This window comes from Struthio camelus, chromosome 2 (assembly GCF_040807025.1).
Source record: "Struthio camelus isolate bStrCam1 chromosome 2, bStrCam1.hap1, whole genome shotgun sequence".
In the NCBI taxonomy this organism is placed as follows: domain Eukaryota; kingdom Metazoa; phylum Chordata; class Aves; order Struthioniformes; family Struthionidae; genus Struthio; species Struthio camelus.
The window spans coordinates 133,912,091-133,929,456 of NC_090943.1; the positions used below are offsets into that span (position 1 = coordinate 133,912,091).

Sequence of the window (17,366 nt, forward strand, 5' to 3'; positions counted from 1 at the left end):
ACGGCAGCCCGCCACCCTGTCTCGGACCGCAGGGCGCCCGGGAGCGGCGGGGGCGCGCAGCCGGCGGGCGCGGAGGGGTTAAGGCCGCCGGGGGCGGAGGCTGCGCGGCCGCTCCCCGGCGCGGCTCCACCGCCGCTGGAGTCCCGCGGGCAGGCGGCCCGGGCTGCGCTGCGGCGGCGGCAGCGGCATGTCCCAGGTGGCGGCGGCAGCGGCGGGGGGCGGCGGGCGCCCCGGCGAGGGGCCCGAGCACTCGGCGCGGGGGCGCGGCGCCCTGGCCGAGCTGCGGCGCCGGGCGCAGGCTGAGCCCGGGCAGCGCTGGCCGCAGCCCCTCGCCGACTCCTTCCTGCTGCGGTTCCTGCGAGCCCGAGATTTCAACCTGGAGCCGGCCTGGAGGGTAAGGAGGGCGAGGGGGAAGAGGAAGAGGAGGAGGCAGCGCGGCTCCGCCGGCCGTCCGTCCCCGGCCCGGAGGGCGGCGGGGAGCCCTGGCTGCCCGCCGGCGCCGAGAGCCGCGGAGAGCCTCCCGCGGGGCGTCGTGCTCTGAGGCCGCCAGCCGCGGGGCTCGGGTCCGCGGTGGGGCTGCCCCCGGGGGAGGTCGAGCTGCGGAGAAGGCTGATAGATTCAGAAATGAGGCGGGGGAGGTGTCATGCTAGTGCTAGGGGTAGGCACAGGGCTAGAGTAGGTGTTTTGGGTGGGTAAACCGGCCTGTAATTAGGCCAAACAGGGTGTAGCTAATTGCTGGGGATGCGTCTCTCTGGAGCGATGCCATAGCAGTGGGTGATACTGTGAGTAGCTTCGTGTAATCTCATCCGCGTAATTAAAAGTTACAGTAAATTGCTAAAGTCACAACTCTGATCGGGGAGCAATATACTTTAGAGAACATCCGTATCATGCTTTGTTCTTTATTCATTACTACTTTTTTTTTTTTTTTACAAATTTCTTTTAGAGCTGCTCTGACTCAAAGATATCAGTAAATAATTTCCTTTATGTTGGAGTCTGTTCATTCATAGCGCTCCTGTCAGGCTCTGATAAGACTTGTTATTTTCTTGACTGTTTGTGTGGCTCTTTGCCATACTGACAGTGAGTGCGTATTTCAAATATCCTAAGACAGGTATTGTTAATAATTGTTTCTTTTTTTACAAGTAGATTGATAACCACCAACTGTTTTGAACAGAAAGTATTTCTGAATTTTCTCAAGGCAAAAGCATTAACTCACTTGTATCAAACAGACACTGTTTTAATAGAATTTGATGAGTGTGACATAGAATTACCCAACAAACCTCACCTTTATTTTCTGACTTCTGTATGCTGTAGATTTTCCAAGTTTAGTTGCATCATAACAGAAGATTGTTCAAATATAGGTATAATGCAAGCTCAGGATGGCTAAACAAGAACATTAGAAGCTGAATTAAGTCCTTAATTGCGCTTTATCAGACATATGCAGTAGGGGTTGTAAGACTGCGGCTCTTTTTTTTTCTTTCTCAACAAAAGCCAAATATTCTTCATCTATTACTAGGTCAAAAAAGTCGTGCTTAGTGAACATAACATGCACTCCTAAGTAGGTACTCCTACATATGTTTTAATATTGGAAGTTGATAATTCTGTAGATAGGGCAGTGGCATTTCAGAATCTGGCCCATAGGTTTCTGTGCTTTCTTGTGATTAATCATGAGACAATATTGTAAGCAGCGCTAATCTTGGAGAATGTGGACTCTAAGCTAGATTGAGAGATGGAGTTTACAAAGTAGAAAATTTCCTATGCCCTTTCTGAGAGTCAACCCCCTTTTTGTCTGGGACCCTCTAACCTAGTTTATTATCTAATGCCTTTAACATCCTTTACCATCCTGCCAGACCCCTCACCTCTCTAGGGCTGGGGACATGCTTTGGAAGATTCTTTTAGAATCTTTTGAGAATTTCTGGGTCTGTAGGGTGCTAAGTTTTAAATTTCTTGTCTGAATCCTTCTTTGAACTAAGAGACTTTGATGTTCAAAAAAACCACCAGTGTTTAATCTTTCCACGTAGCACCCTAAGTCTCCAAATGCTGTAGTTACTTGTACTTAATCTTTCACCTACCAGCCAACACTGGTTTCTAGATTACTTCTCTCTGGAAACAGCATAGGAGGAAGGCAAAAAGCACATAACAAAAATAAATAAAATGGAATGTGTTTATCTGCAACCACTATATTCTTAAAAAACCCGAGAGAGTTATTGTGCAAAGATCTGTGGTGGTCATAAGATACATCTCCCGCTAACCCAAATCTGATCTCATGCAGAGGTTATGTTTGTACTTCACCCTCAACAGAGCCCTGCTGTCATTAGTCGAGACAGTGGGTGCACTCTCCCCTCTTGGTTAGATGTCCCCTTTCAGATTGGACTTCAGACTGATCCAGCCCAGCCCCTTTTCCCTACTAGGCTTCTGTGTAGCAAGCTCCACAGTACTTGGAGAGCAGCTAAGGGAAAGTCAAAGTCTGTGGCTATGTCAATGCTAATGAAAACAGGCCTTCAAACTGTTGTCAAGCATCTTTCTTAGTATTGGCTTATACTTAGTCTTAAATAGGAAGCAAGAGTTAGGCCACCAACAAGACTCTATATTGAGGCATCCCTAGTTAGTATTTGACATAGATATACCTCATTCTTGACCTATCAAAACCTTTAGCTTATCAATATTTGAAAATTTTCTTGTCCTGTGAGACTTCTAGGCAGCACTTACTGACAAAAAATTAACACCTAGAAGGAATTGTGTTATATTGTTACTGGATTTTCTACCTGTGCCTCTATAAAAACCTGTGGGAGATACAGGTACAGAATAGATGTTAATGCTGCCGTGGGAATTAATTTCAGTCTGGATATATCTTCATATAAGAGCTAAGCGTATTACTTGCTCATTAATTTGTAGAGCTAGACCTACCTGCTATGTATGTTTCAAATTGTGAGGAAAGGCCCGTCGATCTCCTTTAGTTGTGCTAAAGCAATGGGTTTATATCTTTTTTTTTTTTCCGCTGTATGCAGCTACACTGCACATGTTTGGCTGTATTGCTGTGATCAAAAGCACTATTACCTGGATTCAATAATAGTATGTCAAAAAGCTTCAGGGAAATCCAGAGAACTGCCACCTCCTTCCCTCCATTACTCTTTTTCCCTCGTGCATTTTATTATGTCCTTTGCATTGCATCCCATGACAGGAGAGAGTATCAGGCTAATTCTCAGTGGCTTGAGGATATTGTCTTTTTGTACTTGAAGTAAATTATACTCTGGGGAGAAGAATGAAAATCTTTACGTTCAGTAAAAATGCAACATTGAAAAGCACTGACGTTGGTAAAAATGCACGTCAAGACATGTTCTCACAACATACTAAAACTTTTGTAAGCATTGTTTTTATGGTGTCTTTATTGTGTTTAGATGGCTCAAAGCCATCTAAATATCTAGGATCCTTTTAGAAGTTCTGGTTGATACAAAGGTATAACTAGACTCTCTCTGCTCAGCATTTGACTTACGGAAGAATTAAGACTTTCTAGCATGTTATACTGCAAATAATTTCTTAGAATAACTATTATAGGAGAGAAAGCTTGTTTTGCACAGCGTCCAGGGTACTGTTGAGTTTCAAGCATTATCTCTGAGGATCTTCCCACCATTCAGATTCACATACCAAGCTTAAATCAGATAGATGGCTGCTTTTCTTACCCTCCTTCAATAGTCGATACATAGAGATTCCTCAAAAAGATTGAAGAGCCCCTATTAGGTTCTCTGAACTGATTATTGAGGAAACATAAACTAGTCAGCTGGTCTTCCTTTTGTGCCAAGACAAATGCCTAAACTTATGTGTGCACTAGTCTTGCCTCTACTGGCAAAGAGGTAATACATGTGCAATTAGGGAAATTCTGTGTTCATATAGAAATATTCTTATAGCCTGTGTCTCTACCAATACCATATGTTTGCATTCTGTGTATGGACACACGCACACATACATTCTAGAGCTTGAACTGTGATTCAAAGAATGTCCCCCAAAGAATGTCAATAGAAAACAGTTTTTTCCTAAAAATTGTGTACACTGGTACAACAGCTGGCACAGTAGTAGGCCAAATTCTGTATGGCACCTGTGTAATAACTACTTGTTCATACACAAGAAACAATGGTTCACTTTCATATACAAATACATAGTTTACTGTAACAAACACAATGTTTTCTAATTCTTTTAGTTCTAGGTAAAGCACTAAGTTCACTTTTTTGCTTTGTAGCACATGAGTCTTGGATTAATCAATAACATTATCATCTCTGATGTTTGGAAATCTGGAATTATCCTTAACAGACCTCAGGAAACTCTCTTAATCAAATGCCTAACTCCAGAAACTGAAGTTTTTCACCTAGCTTTCCCCACTTATCAAGTTATCTTGCATATTTTTTCAGAGGCTAAGCAGGTTATTCAGTTGTAAACTCAGATAATTGTACACTGAGTTGTTTTCCATGCGTTGTAAGTGCACAAGCCATTTTTTATCAAATGCAATAAACGCTCCTGTTTTCCTTGATAATTTTAAGTTGCTTATTCTTCTACATCCAGACTGATTATTATACCTAATATTTATTTATTTATTTCATTGCTCTCTTTACTGAAATAAATATTTTCCTAATTTAAAAAAAATTACTATGTGAATATTTAAACAATGTTAAACTAGAAATTTTCAAAATAAAAGGAAAGAAAGTTGTAGGTGTCCACTGCTAGTTTCTGAGTTCACAGTTATATGTTCAAGGATTACTCATATACATAGCTTTATGTGACTTTAGTATGTCCAGCTGCTAAGAATAACTTAATTTAATAAAAACTGCTAAGGTACTTTTCAGCAGACAGCTCATGCCTTTCCTAAGGCTGTTCAGTGTGTCACAAACTGTACCCCATTCCCCTTCTCCCCGTCCCCAGAACTTCTTGGAAAATGCTAATATTAATGAAAGTGAGAAACTCACTGTACTGATCGGTTAGGATTACTTAGAGGACTGAATGAACAGGTCACTTTTATTCTCTTCTTGTCTTTGGCAGGCAGCTCTTTCAAAGAGCTGTTTAGAATAGTTATGTAACGGTTAATTATGTTCATTAAATTGTGGGTACAACTGATTTTAGGGGAAAGGGAATTTTGAAGTTACAGATGTGTGGATAGTTTTTTGAGGGTGTTTTTGTATTTTTGCTGCTATTTAAGTGTCTGTGTTGGAGGAGAAAGGAAGAGAGAATAGTATGTGTATAGTGCTGTTTGGTTGGCACAGAGTATCCAGGATTGCTCAAACAGTGCCCTTTGTAAGGAGTTGAGCACTAAGAGAGGGAGATAATCATAGTACCTAATCTGGCCTGTTTTTGCAATCACAGTGAACTTCTATTCACTTCATTATATTAACTAACTTCTCCTCCCACTCTGCTTTCTTTTTTTTCCTTTTTTTCCCCCCTCCAGTTGGCCTAGACTAGAACTGATTGAATGCAAAAGCTAGTCAAACTTCTGTAGTAAAATTCTTTCAACAGTTAAACTTTTCCATTTATGGTGTATGATTTAAGATCTAGCTTTCATCAGATTCCTCAATATCAAATCAAATGGGATCCTAGTGTGGCTGAAGGACTGCTTTCTTGCTCAATACATATTTATAAGTAATATTTCCATGAAGCATATGATACAGATGATCTGTATATCATCTATTTGTAAGTAAATTCTGATAAACACTAATGCCCATTAAATGGTTTCTTCCTGACAATCCATTTGAGAGGCCTTCAAGATAATTCAGGATCCTCATCTGAAAAGTAGAGCTTTAAGATGATAAAAAGTAATGTGCATGTATAAAATATACAAGAAACTAGAAAGTAGAGGGAAGAGAAAGAAATCTCTGCTGGGATTAATTGTCTAACATAAGCAGGCTATGAGGTACGAGATGGTGAGGATTAGGTTTCACTTCAGGAGCCTGCAGATAAGGTTTGGCGTAGTTAATACTATGATGTTCCAAAAACTGAAATCGGTTTCCATTGAGGTTTCTTCTAACCATTCTTTCTAGGAAGAAGGTGAAGAAAATGATTATGTCGGGGAATCCTGGCATAGATATGAGAAATTTGTAATTTATTTAAGGTTGTGTTTTACTAGTTGCAGCTGACAATTCTTTTAACTCTGTTGCTTTTGTTTTGATATGTGATGTAGTTTACAAATTAATAAATACAGATTAAGAGACTTCAGAGAATGTTAGTTAACACTTTCATCATGGTGAATATATTTAATACATGAAACTGCTGAGGATTAGACTGTATTTTATTTCATCAGACTAGCAAAAGCAATAACAATTTGAAAGGCTAGCCTATGCATGCTACCTTTAAGATATAAACCTACACTTCAGTTTGTGAAATGAGGTACTGAAAATTCCTGATTGCCTTAGTTCCTTTGAAAATCTCAGGGTAGAAGCCTGAATTGTAGCTGTTTAGGAAAATTTAATACAAAGTTTAAATCATTTGCCTGGGCTATCCCTCAATTCTCCAAATTCAGTGCCAGGGAACTTAGTGCAGGAGATGCAGCAGAGGCAAATTTTTGTTGATGAATTGAGAGTAAGCTTTATAGAAGATAGTGTTGCCTTCCTACTCACCGATTCACAATGTCAGAAATAAATTTTAGTTACAGTGCATAGCAGATCCTTTTCTCTACCATCGCCACCACCATCCCTTTTTTTTTTTTTATTTTAAAGGGGAAACTGTAATTAGACTGGAAATCAGAATTACTGCATCACCAACTTAATTTTCAAGATCAGTCTCTAAGATAATTTTCTATAATATTATCTGTAATTCCTCTATGTAGATGTTATCTCAGAAAGGAATATGTTTAACTGATTCTTCCTTAAAATTAACCATTGCCCTTCAACACACTGTCCACCATGTCTTTCAGCAGTACTAGTGTATGATGTTACCTTATGAACAAGGGTCGTCATGGTCCTGACGACAGACAGGATCTCTGTTTTAGTGAGCAGGTTCTCATTATTTCCGCTCTGGAGAATGAAAAATTGTGTAATGGGTAACAAGGGAGATGAATCAGCTGCATTATTTTATGCTGTTTTAGAGAGGTAGGAGGGACTTATCCTTGAAAATATGCTTTAGATATGCTGATGACCGTATCTTTCAAATAGTAAACTGGAAGTATTAATGATTTTGTAGAGTGTCTTTGTGTGACTAAACAAGACCATGCTTTGAGGGATAGGAGGTGTTCCTTCCATAAGATTTTGTATATCTCTTCTACAAGTCCTGAATGAATCTGATAAAGTATCAAACTGAATAATCCTAAATGTGGCCTAAGAAAGAAGTCTGCCTTTTTTTTTTTTTTTCCCCCCTCTGTATTTTATGTAGACACTGTGGGCATTTTCTACAAACTCCAGTTTCCTCTTCTGGCCCAAAAGCATGATTGCCATCTGTTAACAAATCAATGGGGTTCTAAGTTCATCATGACAATTAATTCAAGGTAGTACAATATCTCAGTATGATTATGGTTCACTAAATAAAAGTTCTGCTTAGTGTCCAGCAGCAACCAAAGGGGGAAAAAAAAGTACTTTCTGCTGAATGAAAGTAAGATAGACAGAACTTGAAACCACTCACTTGTTTGATCCAATATATCAATTTCTGTTTCTAGGAGTGATTTGCTTAAAATACACATTGAAACAATAGCTAAATCAATGAATTAAACTTGTTACTATGCCCACATGTTGAAAACACATTTTTTTTAACTGTGGTTTTCATCTTACTTTCCTGATGCTCATTTGACCTCCACACTGTGGGGTGTGGTTTTTTTTTTTTTTTTCCAGTTATTGAAGAATTACCAGAAGTGGAGAATTGAATGCCCAGAAATAAGTGCAGATTTACGACCATCTTCCATTCTTGGTCTTTTGCGGGCTGGCTACCACGGAGTCCTGAGATCAAGGGACCCACATGGAAGTAAAGTTCTAATATACAGAATAGGTGAGTGACAAAACTTCTTGGACCTGATTCACACTTGGCTCTTAAGCTGATAATTTTTTTTTTTTTTAAACTATCACAATTTCAGTGGAAAAATTATTTTATGGGTACAACCCTAGGGGTTGGTAAAATTGCAAATGAAGTCAGAATGCCTTAACTAGAAGGATAACATATTTCTGTTCCCTTTTGTAATATGTATGTATTGTTAGAAATACCTTTACATTAATATAAAGGTGGGCTTACTGAGGTGAAAAGGAGGTATATCGTTTGACCTATACACTAGTATGGCTAAAGCTGTACCATCTTTTATGAAGAACCGATTTCCTTCTCAGTGGTATCTATGTCTAAATCAAAAAAGTTGTAAGGTTAAATATTTAAAATTTTTAAGTATATATAGTTATTTGAGCCTGAGAGTCCAAATGGTAGTTGGTTTCATGGAGATTTTCAAAGCCACGTGCTGAGACTGTGGTACAGGTGTAGATGTGGCTTTTGGGGAAAGAGAGAATAGCAAAATGCAGGCACACCTGATTATGTACCAACTTTCAATCTAGATGTGGATGAAATACAGGCCTGAGGTGAGAAATTCACTGAATTTCCATCATTTAGATGTAGCCAGCACACCCTGTATAAGCAACAGAGATCCTTGGTTTGTTTGACGCAGTCTCAACAGTCTTTTAAAAAAAACATTGTGACTAAATGATTACGCATTGGCCCGTTTCTTTGTTTTGTACAGAGAAATGACTTTGCCAACTCTTAAAGAATTTTTTTAATACCAGCTGGTCTAACAGAAAGTATTACGTCTTTGTAGAAAGATGTGCTCTCTGAAGATCACAGCTGGGGTTAAGACTGCTCCCATGCAATTCTTTGCTCAGGCCTCAGAAAAAATGGGACTCACTGAATCTCAGGAAGATTATGTACTGAAGAATAGGCTATGAATTGATGATCTGTGGCTTCCTTCAGGAGTTCCTGAAACTGGTGGCCAGTGATTATCCCCTTTGAGCTATGCCATGCTTCCATTTAGTTTCTGCTAACCTGGCTTAAGCTCTTGCTATCAAACCCTGGTATTGGAGGCCGCAGCAATAGGTGGAAAATACTATATTAGGTAACCTCTCTGGTATCAGCCATAAAATACTGTGTTAAAAAATGAGTAACAGAACAGGCACAGAAAATAAACAGATTTGCCAGTAGATAAGTTATTTCAGAACCTTTGATATTGGTGGTTACTTCTTCTTCCTGAGAAGCACATTAGAAGCAGTAGCAAGTGGAAGTAGAGGTGTATATGGTATCCTTGTGGTAATAGAGTGTAATCCGTTACTCTTCAGGACAATGGGATCCCAAGTTATTTACAGCATATGATGTGTTTCGGGTAAGTCTTATCACATCTGAACTCATTGTAAGGGAGATCGAGACTCAGCGAAATGGAGTCAAGGCTATCTTTGATCTGCAAGGGTGGCGATTTGCTCATGCATTTCAAATCAGTCCGGCAGTGGCCAAGAAAATTGCTGCTGTGCTCACAGTAAGTATGACATATTGCTTTAAGCTGTTTCACTGCTGTCCATCCAAATTTTTCCGTTTTAACTTACAGCAAACTTTCCTTCCTTAGGTCTTTGTAGAAGTCATGCAGCTTGAAAGAACAAAATCTTAAATCTGTTCAAAGTCAGATAACTTAAGTATAAGTTGTGCTTGATTTGACATAAAGTATGCTCTTCTATAAGAGCACACACCCTTTAACCCCCAATGTATTTTTTGAACTCCACCAACCTGTTAAAGCATAAGAATTCCAGGAGTGTAAGAACAGATGAAGCCTGGTTTTGTAAAGATCTGTGTTAGTTATCCCATTTCAGTTCCTCTGTTCCATTCTTTTGTGCATTAACTCTAGATTCAAAGATTTTTTTTTTCTTTTCCCTGATACCCAGAGAAGATAGCATGTGCTAAGAGCAGTCAAGAGCAAGATGGTACTAACTTGTTGGCCTGTGTGGCTGGTATTAAGTGACTATCCGTCTGCTACCAACGGAACATATAATGCTCATGTTCTGCTTGCTTTTCCCCCTGACATGTGCATTGTTTTGTGCAACTCACTGCTACGTGACCTCTCATTTCACAAACCTTGTAGGGACTGACTGTCTTTAAGATATTTTTCTTTCTCTCAAATTCGGTTGAGCTTTGCCAATAGATTCAAAAGTTACTTGAAAAAAAAGAGGGAAGGATAGAGAATTGACAGGTGAGCTACGGTGTAGTCCTATAAGCCTTTTTTCCTTCAGAAGTTAGGCTGAAAATCAGTAATAATAAAACTATTAATCTGTGACGTAGCAATGACCCAGGGAGATAATCTCTTGCTTTGATGTGGAAAGGTTCATATGTGAAGTTGAGTCATTGGACTAATAGCATAGGAACTTCAGCTGTTCTTTCTTTTTGATATCTACTCTGAAACTTCAATGAAACCAGCAGACATTCGCAACTTTTCCTATCTAGAACTAGAGAAATCCTGATGCTCTTGGGTCAGATCTCATCAGTTGCTGTGAGAGTATTTTAGTTGCTTTCTGAGGCAATGGACAATTTGCTATAGCCTTCAGATAGTGAGAGGAAAGGAGGAAGACGAGGATTGACAGTTAAATCTGAAGGTTTCAATCCGTACCTGCAAGCAGAAAATTCTTTGAATGTGATGTTTCTGTCTTGACCTATTACCAATTTGTTCCATGTTCTTCAAGCTTCTAAATGCTTGTTATAGCTGCTGAAAATGAGAGAAAAAAGATTGTGTGTTTCCAGTGTTATTTTACTTTTAAGAAAACAAGCTTGACTCTTCTTTCCTTTCATCCTTTAAATTGGGTTCATATATTTCATTCAGAAATTGTTTAATGTTGCTCAATATGCTTATAAGTAAAAATTTAGGAACCTTAGTTTCAGGCCTATTTTTTCTCTTAAGAATGTTATCTTTCTTCCAAATCATTATCTTATGTGGAAGAATAGGAGTAAATATAAAGGAAATGTACAAAAGAAATGGAAAGCATAGTAACGTCAAAAACTAATAACAAGTAGCATCATTTTGAAAAATCTGTTACCCCAGGCAAAACCAAATCATTTTGTGAAAAAATGATAGTAGAATTTAAGCATATAATAATACGTAATAACATACAGTAAATATATAATCTGATAGTTTTAAAGTCTTTATCCTGCATTAAAACCTAAAAGGAGTTTGCACTTAAGAAATTGTGTGTGTGTGTGCATTTTTTTTCCTTATCCATAGACAAATGCATGAAATAATGTGAAGAACGCTACTGTACTATAGGGGAGAACTGTTTGTGAGAAGCACTGATTCTATAAGTAGTAGAACTGTGGTTACAGAGGTAGTATCAGCTAGGTGGATATGCATGAAAAGTATTCTTTCCCTTATGCTTAATGCTGTCTTTGGTTATTGCCGCATTTTCTGTTGAAGTTGTGGCACTTTTAAATGAATTCTGAATCTAACTAGTAATATTTCATATTACAAAGGCAATATAGCAGATATATTTTTTATTTTCACTACCACAGTAAAGAAAAATAATCTTGCTGTAAAGCTGAACTTCTGACTGGGCAAAATTCCCAGTAATTTCAGATCTTGTCTCTAAATTATCAATATCATTTATTTAACTTAAAGTTAGTAGGTTTAATGCTTTATATTTGACTATAAAATATTTTCCTGTAACTTAATATTTTCCCCAAAATATCCTTAAAAATATAATTTGCAACATGGTGTATTTATTTAAAATAAACAGTTTGCAGGCTTCATTATTTCTTTGCAAACCTTTGGTTCAGTACCAACAGACTCTCTTTGAACATACCCTCTTTCATGCTGTGCAAGTGCCAATAAAAACACATGGCTAGCTGCGTTTTTTGGTAAGTTAGTAGCACAATCTCTGCTGTGAAGAACTGGACTTCTGAGGAAAGGCTGAACACAAGCTTTATGTGCATTACTTATACTGAAATGCCTTCCTTCCAGTGGGAGGAATAAGACATGTTTTTCTAAGCTTTGTGAGGGACAGAGTAAACTAGGTACACTCCAAAGTGCAGGAATTAGCAAAGTCAAGGGGAGTGCTGTAACCTATGGACTAGCTAGTCTTCAGAGACTTGTCCTTAACAATAGAATCATTTTAATAATTTCTTTTTCTCACGCTGTTTCTCGTATATGTTGTCAGGATTCCTTTCCGCTGAAAGTTCGAGGTATCCACTTGATTAATGAGCCTTTATTCTTCCACCCAGTCTTCGCTCTAATTAAGCCTTTTCTCACTGAAAAAATAAAAGAACGGGTGAGTTCACACAAAATATTTCTTTCTGTTACAATAACCCTGCTAGAGATATGACAATCTCTAGCACTTCCCTTAGAATCTGTTACTTCTGAGCACTGAAAAGGATAAATTATTTTTGTGTTTTATTGCTGTACAGGCCTCAGAAGTCTAACTGCAAAGCATTCGCAGGCATCAATAATGTGAGAGTTGCAAGTGGTTGCTATTACCACCACTCTAAAGATAAAAACCACTGTGACATAGGGAGGCTGGATAATTTGCTTAGTTACACAGAAAATATTCCACAGACTAGAAAGGAATAGGTGCCAGATCTCCCTACAAGCTGCCTATAAACGATAATGAGAAACTGTCACTGAACGGTGTTGTTATGCTCCAAGACATATAAAGAGAATTTTCTAAGTCCAAAGAACGTGTAGAGGCATTTATCCATAGCAAAATAGGCCGGGCTAAAGTTCCAACTTGTTTTCCAAACAGCTTCTTAGTTGTCTTATATTTATTTGTAGCTTTAAACCTGAAAACCCTGTTTGTATTTGGAGGCAAAAGCATGCCAAGAATTCTGAAAGGGCTTATTGTGGTGTAGGAGGAATTTTGGAGGTATCAGCTGGCAGAGAGCGTATGCTGTGAAATGTGAACATCAGGACTAAGGTACAAAAGAAGCAGCCCTCTCTATTCTTATTCCCACTTGGAAGCTTCCTTGTCTGAGGCCCTGGATCTCATGCACTCGCAGTAGCCACTTAGCTCCAGGACAGCGTATCCAGATTTTGCTGGCCATGGTGGTTTGTGATTTGCCAGTCTGCTTTTCCTGGTATGCATGATCAACATAAGAGAGGGGTTAGATTGTTTCTGCCAGCCTTGTGCAGTTCCTAACTCTCAAAAGATTATTTAAAAAAGAAAAGAAAATGCTGCACCATCTTCATGCCGTGGCCTTTCCTCTGTCATATTAAGGCCTGTGTAAGAAGCCCCTGCAACCCTCACTGCCTGATCCAGCTTAGAGAATCCCATGGACTAGGCAGAACTCAAAAAGGAGAAGACAGGGCAGATGGGCAGTGAAGGCCTATTGGAAGAGATAGACCAAGCATCACGGTTCATGGAATGGAACAGAAGTAGACCAGCTTGTCCCCTGGCCTTAGAGGTCCAGGTATGAGCTGAAGAAAAACTAGCAGGACCAGTTCCCCTTGTCTTCCTGGGAATAACTGCTATTCTATAATTATCTTAAGTCCTGAGGAGGGTGTTTTGGACAAAAGACGCCTAGCTGCCTTTTCAGTGCGTATTTTTGAAGTCTTTGTGTTATGCATAATTAATTGCAGAAAATCCTTGAAAAGTGTTAATAAGTAGTCTAGAAAAGTTTTTGTTTGGAAGTAATGAACAAGGCTTCAAAATACCTATAATAAGGCAAAAGGAGAACAATCACAGCTAGCTTATTAGAAGGCTTAAAGTGGGGGAGCAGTCCTGGATCTAATTTCAGTTAAAACTGAAAAATAAGGACTGAAATGTAGGACTGAGGTACAGGTTCTTCTGAATATCATCCTTGGCACCTATCCAAAGCTACATACATAGTACTTGATGTTCTTAAATATATAGCAGGATAGTAATGGCCAGGTGCCAAACTTTTCATTTCTTTGAAATGACTGAAAGCGAGTGCATGGTATCTTGCATGACAAGGCCAAAGGCCAAAGGTTTTCCCATGGTTTAGATCACGTTAGCTGTGTGAACACAGTGTGTACCCTAATCAGCAGAGCTAAACCAATCCAAAACAAGTGTATAGAATTAGTCTTGGTTCCTGTGCCTGCAGCTGTGTAAAATGCAGCACTCAGGTTGTAATCCATGCTCACTCAAGCTGCAAATACTGAGCAGGACAGAGTTCAAGTGCCTACAAGAAACTTACTTACAGAGTACTTTCTCCCTCGTGTAAGGAGCTCATTATGAACATGGTAATATTTTGTTTAGTGGAAACAAGCTGGGGCTTCAACTCTTGCATTGAGTTTCTTTGGTGTCTATTTTCACCTGAAAGTCTAGCATTCGTACTGAAGTAAATGCTTTCCATATTTTGTTTCAGGTATATATGCATGGAAATAACTACATGCAGAGTCTGACTGAACACTTCCCAGTTAGCATTCTTCCACGAGAATATGGAGGGGAGGAAGTCTCCATCGACATACTTGCTGAAGAATGGACTAACTTCATAATAGCATCTGCAGATTATCTTCAGAGTATTTCCCTGGTTACCCATGAATAACTGCACCACAGTATTATATCAATTCCTGATGACTGGAAGCGGAGCAAAGTTTAAGCTGAAGTCTTTCACGTAAACTTGAAATTATTGTAAATAAAACCAGTATGTCTTTGCAGGGTGCAGAATATCATATTAACTGCACTTTTATACTAACTAAAGTATGTATATCTGAAGGGATTAATGAATTCCATATGTTTGCAGTACTGTTTGTGATTGATTAACTTGTGTGCCAAAAAGCTGAATAGTCCTATGCACTGGATGTCAGAGACTGATATTGCTCCTGTTAAATCTTTGGACACTACTAAGCTGTAATAGAGAACCTTATGCTTATCTCTTGTATCTTGACTTGTCAAGATGAAAGGATACAAAGCCAAATGATTTAAGAGAAGTGCAGAACGTGAATGGGGTAGATTAGTTTGCTGTGGAAGTATTACTACAGGGTTAATTGTACAAGGAGTGAAAAGCAGAAGAGCTTTTTGGACTGATTCTCAGGGAAATGTCTGTTTTGTTAGTTTGCACTGCTGAGACTGCACAGTCAAGCTGAGGATTAGTCAGCAATAGCGAGATATTTCTGTCATCTTTGTGCTGCTTAGCACAAAAAGGGAAGCTGCATTAATTAACACAATTTGCCAGTTTTACAGAGGAAGATAGAGAAAACACAATGTACACATTCTTGACAGTATGAATCAGGAGGAGGAATGGGTAAGTGACTCAACACAACTTTGAAAATTCTGACTATGTTTCTTCAAAGAGATGCTCTCTTCCGAAAAGCTGTAAGCAACTCGGATTATGAACACCTTTAATTGCTCCTATCGAGCACTATAGAGGTCGAGAGAGCTGTTTGCAGTATCAGTTTGTCTGTTTTGGAGGGTGAAGTAGATTATCCTTTGTGGACCTGAACTTTAGAAATAGGTTATGTGGTTTAACGATGCTTTGTAGGTTGCTTCGGACCTCAGCCTCGGAGATGCTGAGTGTCTTTTGAGTATCTTTATTTTTGGAATGGTAATTGGCAGCTTGCCAGCCTATATCTTCTGTTGGGCACTGGAAGAATTGTTTTATACTTTCGGTAGAGCCATCTTCTCTTTTTCTGTAAGGGTAATGAAGAAAAAAATCTGTCTATACTTCTTGAAAACAGATTTTTTTTCCCAAAAGGCACAATTCAGATACAAACACAGTATGTGTAAAAGTTGTCGTTCACATTACATAGCAATATCATCTTATATTCCCCAGGATTTAATAATCTAAAGGGTTAATTTACTTTCAACTCTGCTTTCTGTTAAAATTTCTGTTAATACCCCAAGTTCTAGAGTTCATTTATCCCCTTGTTTATCTCAGTTTGGTAACAAGTCAGGGGTGTTGAATTTGTAAATTTATTTAAAATTTAATTATTAATTATTTAATTAAGTAAGTATAATTAATTTAAGTATTATAAATTGAAGTATTCTATATCAATCTTCATACTAATGTTTTTCAGATAGATAGAAATGCTTATATCAGTTATGTTGCTATCTTTAGTAGATCTGAATGTTATATTAATTCATGCTTAGGGGAGAGAAATGAGAAATAAGATTATCTTATTAAATCAGAAATATCTTATTTTAGATTATCATTGATATTGCATTATTGCAATAACCATTTGAACCTATTCTTTATTAGCAGGAGGAACATCTAAGAAAGGCACATACAGTATTAGGTGTAATTTGCTCTGCAGTGATGTCTATGCCAGATAGAATTCTTTCAAAAATTTCCAAACGGACAGCAAATAAATATTTTTTTAAATTCCCTCACCTCTAGTACATTTTCATTCTAGTACATTTTCTGTCGTTCTTCTCTTTCGTCGTATCTTTGATATAGAGCCTAAATTTAAAGAAAAAATTTTCAGATGCATTTTCATATATTCTTATATTTCATATTGTCGTCTTTGTCACCAGTGCACCTGTTTGTGATATGATAAAAACTGCTTAAGTAGAGGAGTTCAGGATTGTTTATTCTTCTGTATGAGAAAATAGACTAGGTAGACAGGCCTCTCTCAGTTCTGCAAGTATATAAGTCAAGTTCCAAATCATTTACACGCTGGAGAACTGGAAGCTATTGTCTCGATTTTATGCTCCCTCAGTTTTAACCCTTGAATAAGTACCATATAAAAGGAAAAAATCATGTTTCAATTAACAGGAAAATCACACTTGTCTTATGAAACAAGACTCTTAATTATAGCTGTTTTACCTAGAAGACACAAAATACAAACTACTTGAGTTAGACTACTTAGTTGCACTTAGTGTATTTTTTTCATGAGCTCTTAATTAGCTTTTAATGTTTACACGTTAATATAGAAACTAGAAGTCCTGTATACAAGGACCAACCTTGGTTGCTGCTAATAATAAGGATGTAAGATAGTCATGCTATTCTGCATAATGAGTAAAAGAGGTATTAGTATGATGGCTGGAGATATGATAGCTTTGAACTGTAGGGTACACAAACAAAACAAAAATCTGCAAGTGCATTATTCTTCTGAAATAAGACCAGGAGTGCCTTTAAAAAAAGAAACTTGCTGATGCAAATATAATTTACTACTGACTATAAGCACACTGTAATGCACCATGTTTTATAATTTTGTACATACTGACATCATTCTAATAATAAACCTTTTCTATATTAACCAGCAAATTTTGTCTGTTTTCAAGAGCTCGGAATTATTTTACCATAATATAAGCATTACTTTTTCTATGTGTTACCTCTTTCTAACCCTTGCTTGCAATATTAGTCAATAAAGTACGTTATTTTGTACGGCTCTTAGGAAAAAAGGCAGCTGGTAAGCTATTTAGTAATTGGAAGGCGTTTTCATCTTTGACTTGTAGGCTACTTGCCTCCTGTATCCTCAAAAGGCGTACTGAAAGAAGCTAATGTTT

At 38.2% G+C, this 17,366-nt stretch overlaps 1 protein-coding gene across 1 annotated transcript; it reads left to right on the plus strand.

Moving 5' to 3' along the window:
* Positions 1 to 187: 187 nt before the first annotated feature.
* Positions 188 to 17,118, plus strand: TTPA (alpha tocopherol transfer protein). The gene is made up of 5 exons (XM_068933757.1): positions 188 to 394; positions 7,797 to 7,950; positions 9,270 to 9,463; positions 12,120 to 12,230; positions 14,284 to 17,118. Exons 1-5 carry the CDS (start codon positions 188 to 190, stop codon positions 14,461 to 14,463), a joined length of 846 nt encoding a protein of 281 aa, XP_068789858.1. The 3' UTR covers positions 14,464 to 17,118.
* Positions 17,119 to 17,366: the final 248 nt, after the last annotated feature.

Excerpts from the sequence above, each read along its gene's own strand:
- TTPA (XM_068933757.1), top strand. The coding sequence starts at position 188 with ATGTCCCAGGTGGCGGCGGCAGCGGCGGGGGGCGGCGGGCGCCCCGGC. Across the intron at positions 7,951-9,269 it reads AGTTCTAATATACAGAATAG|GACAATGGGATCCCAAGTTA; the intron begins GTGAGTGACAAA and ends GTTACTCTTCAG. Across the intron at positions 9,464-12,119 it reads AAATTGCTGCTGTGCTCACA|GATTCCTTTCCGCTGAAAGT; the intron begins GTAAGTATGACA and ends ATATGTTGTCAG.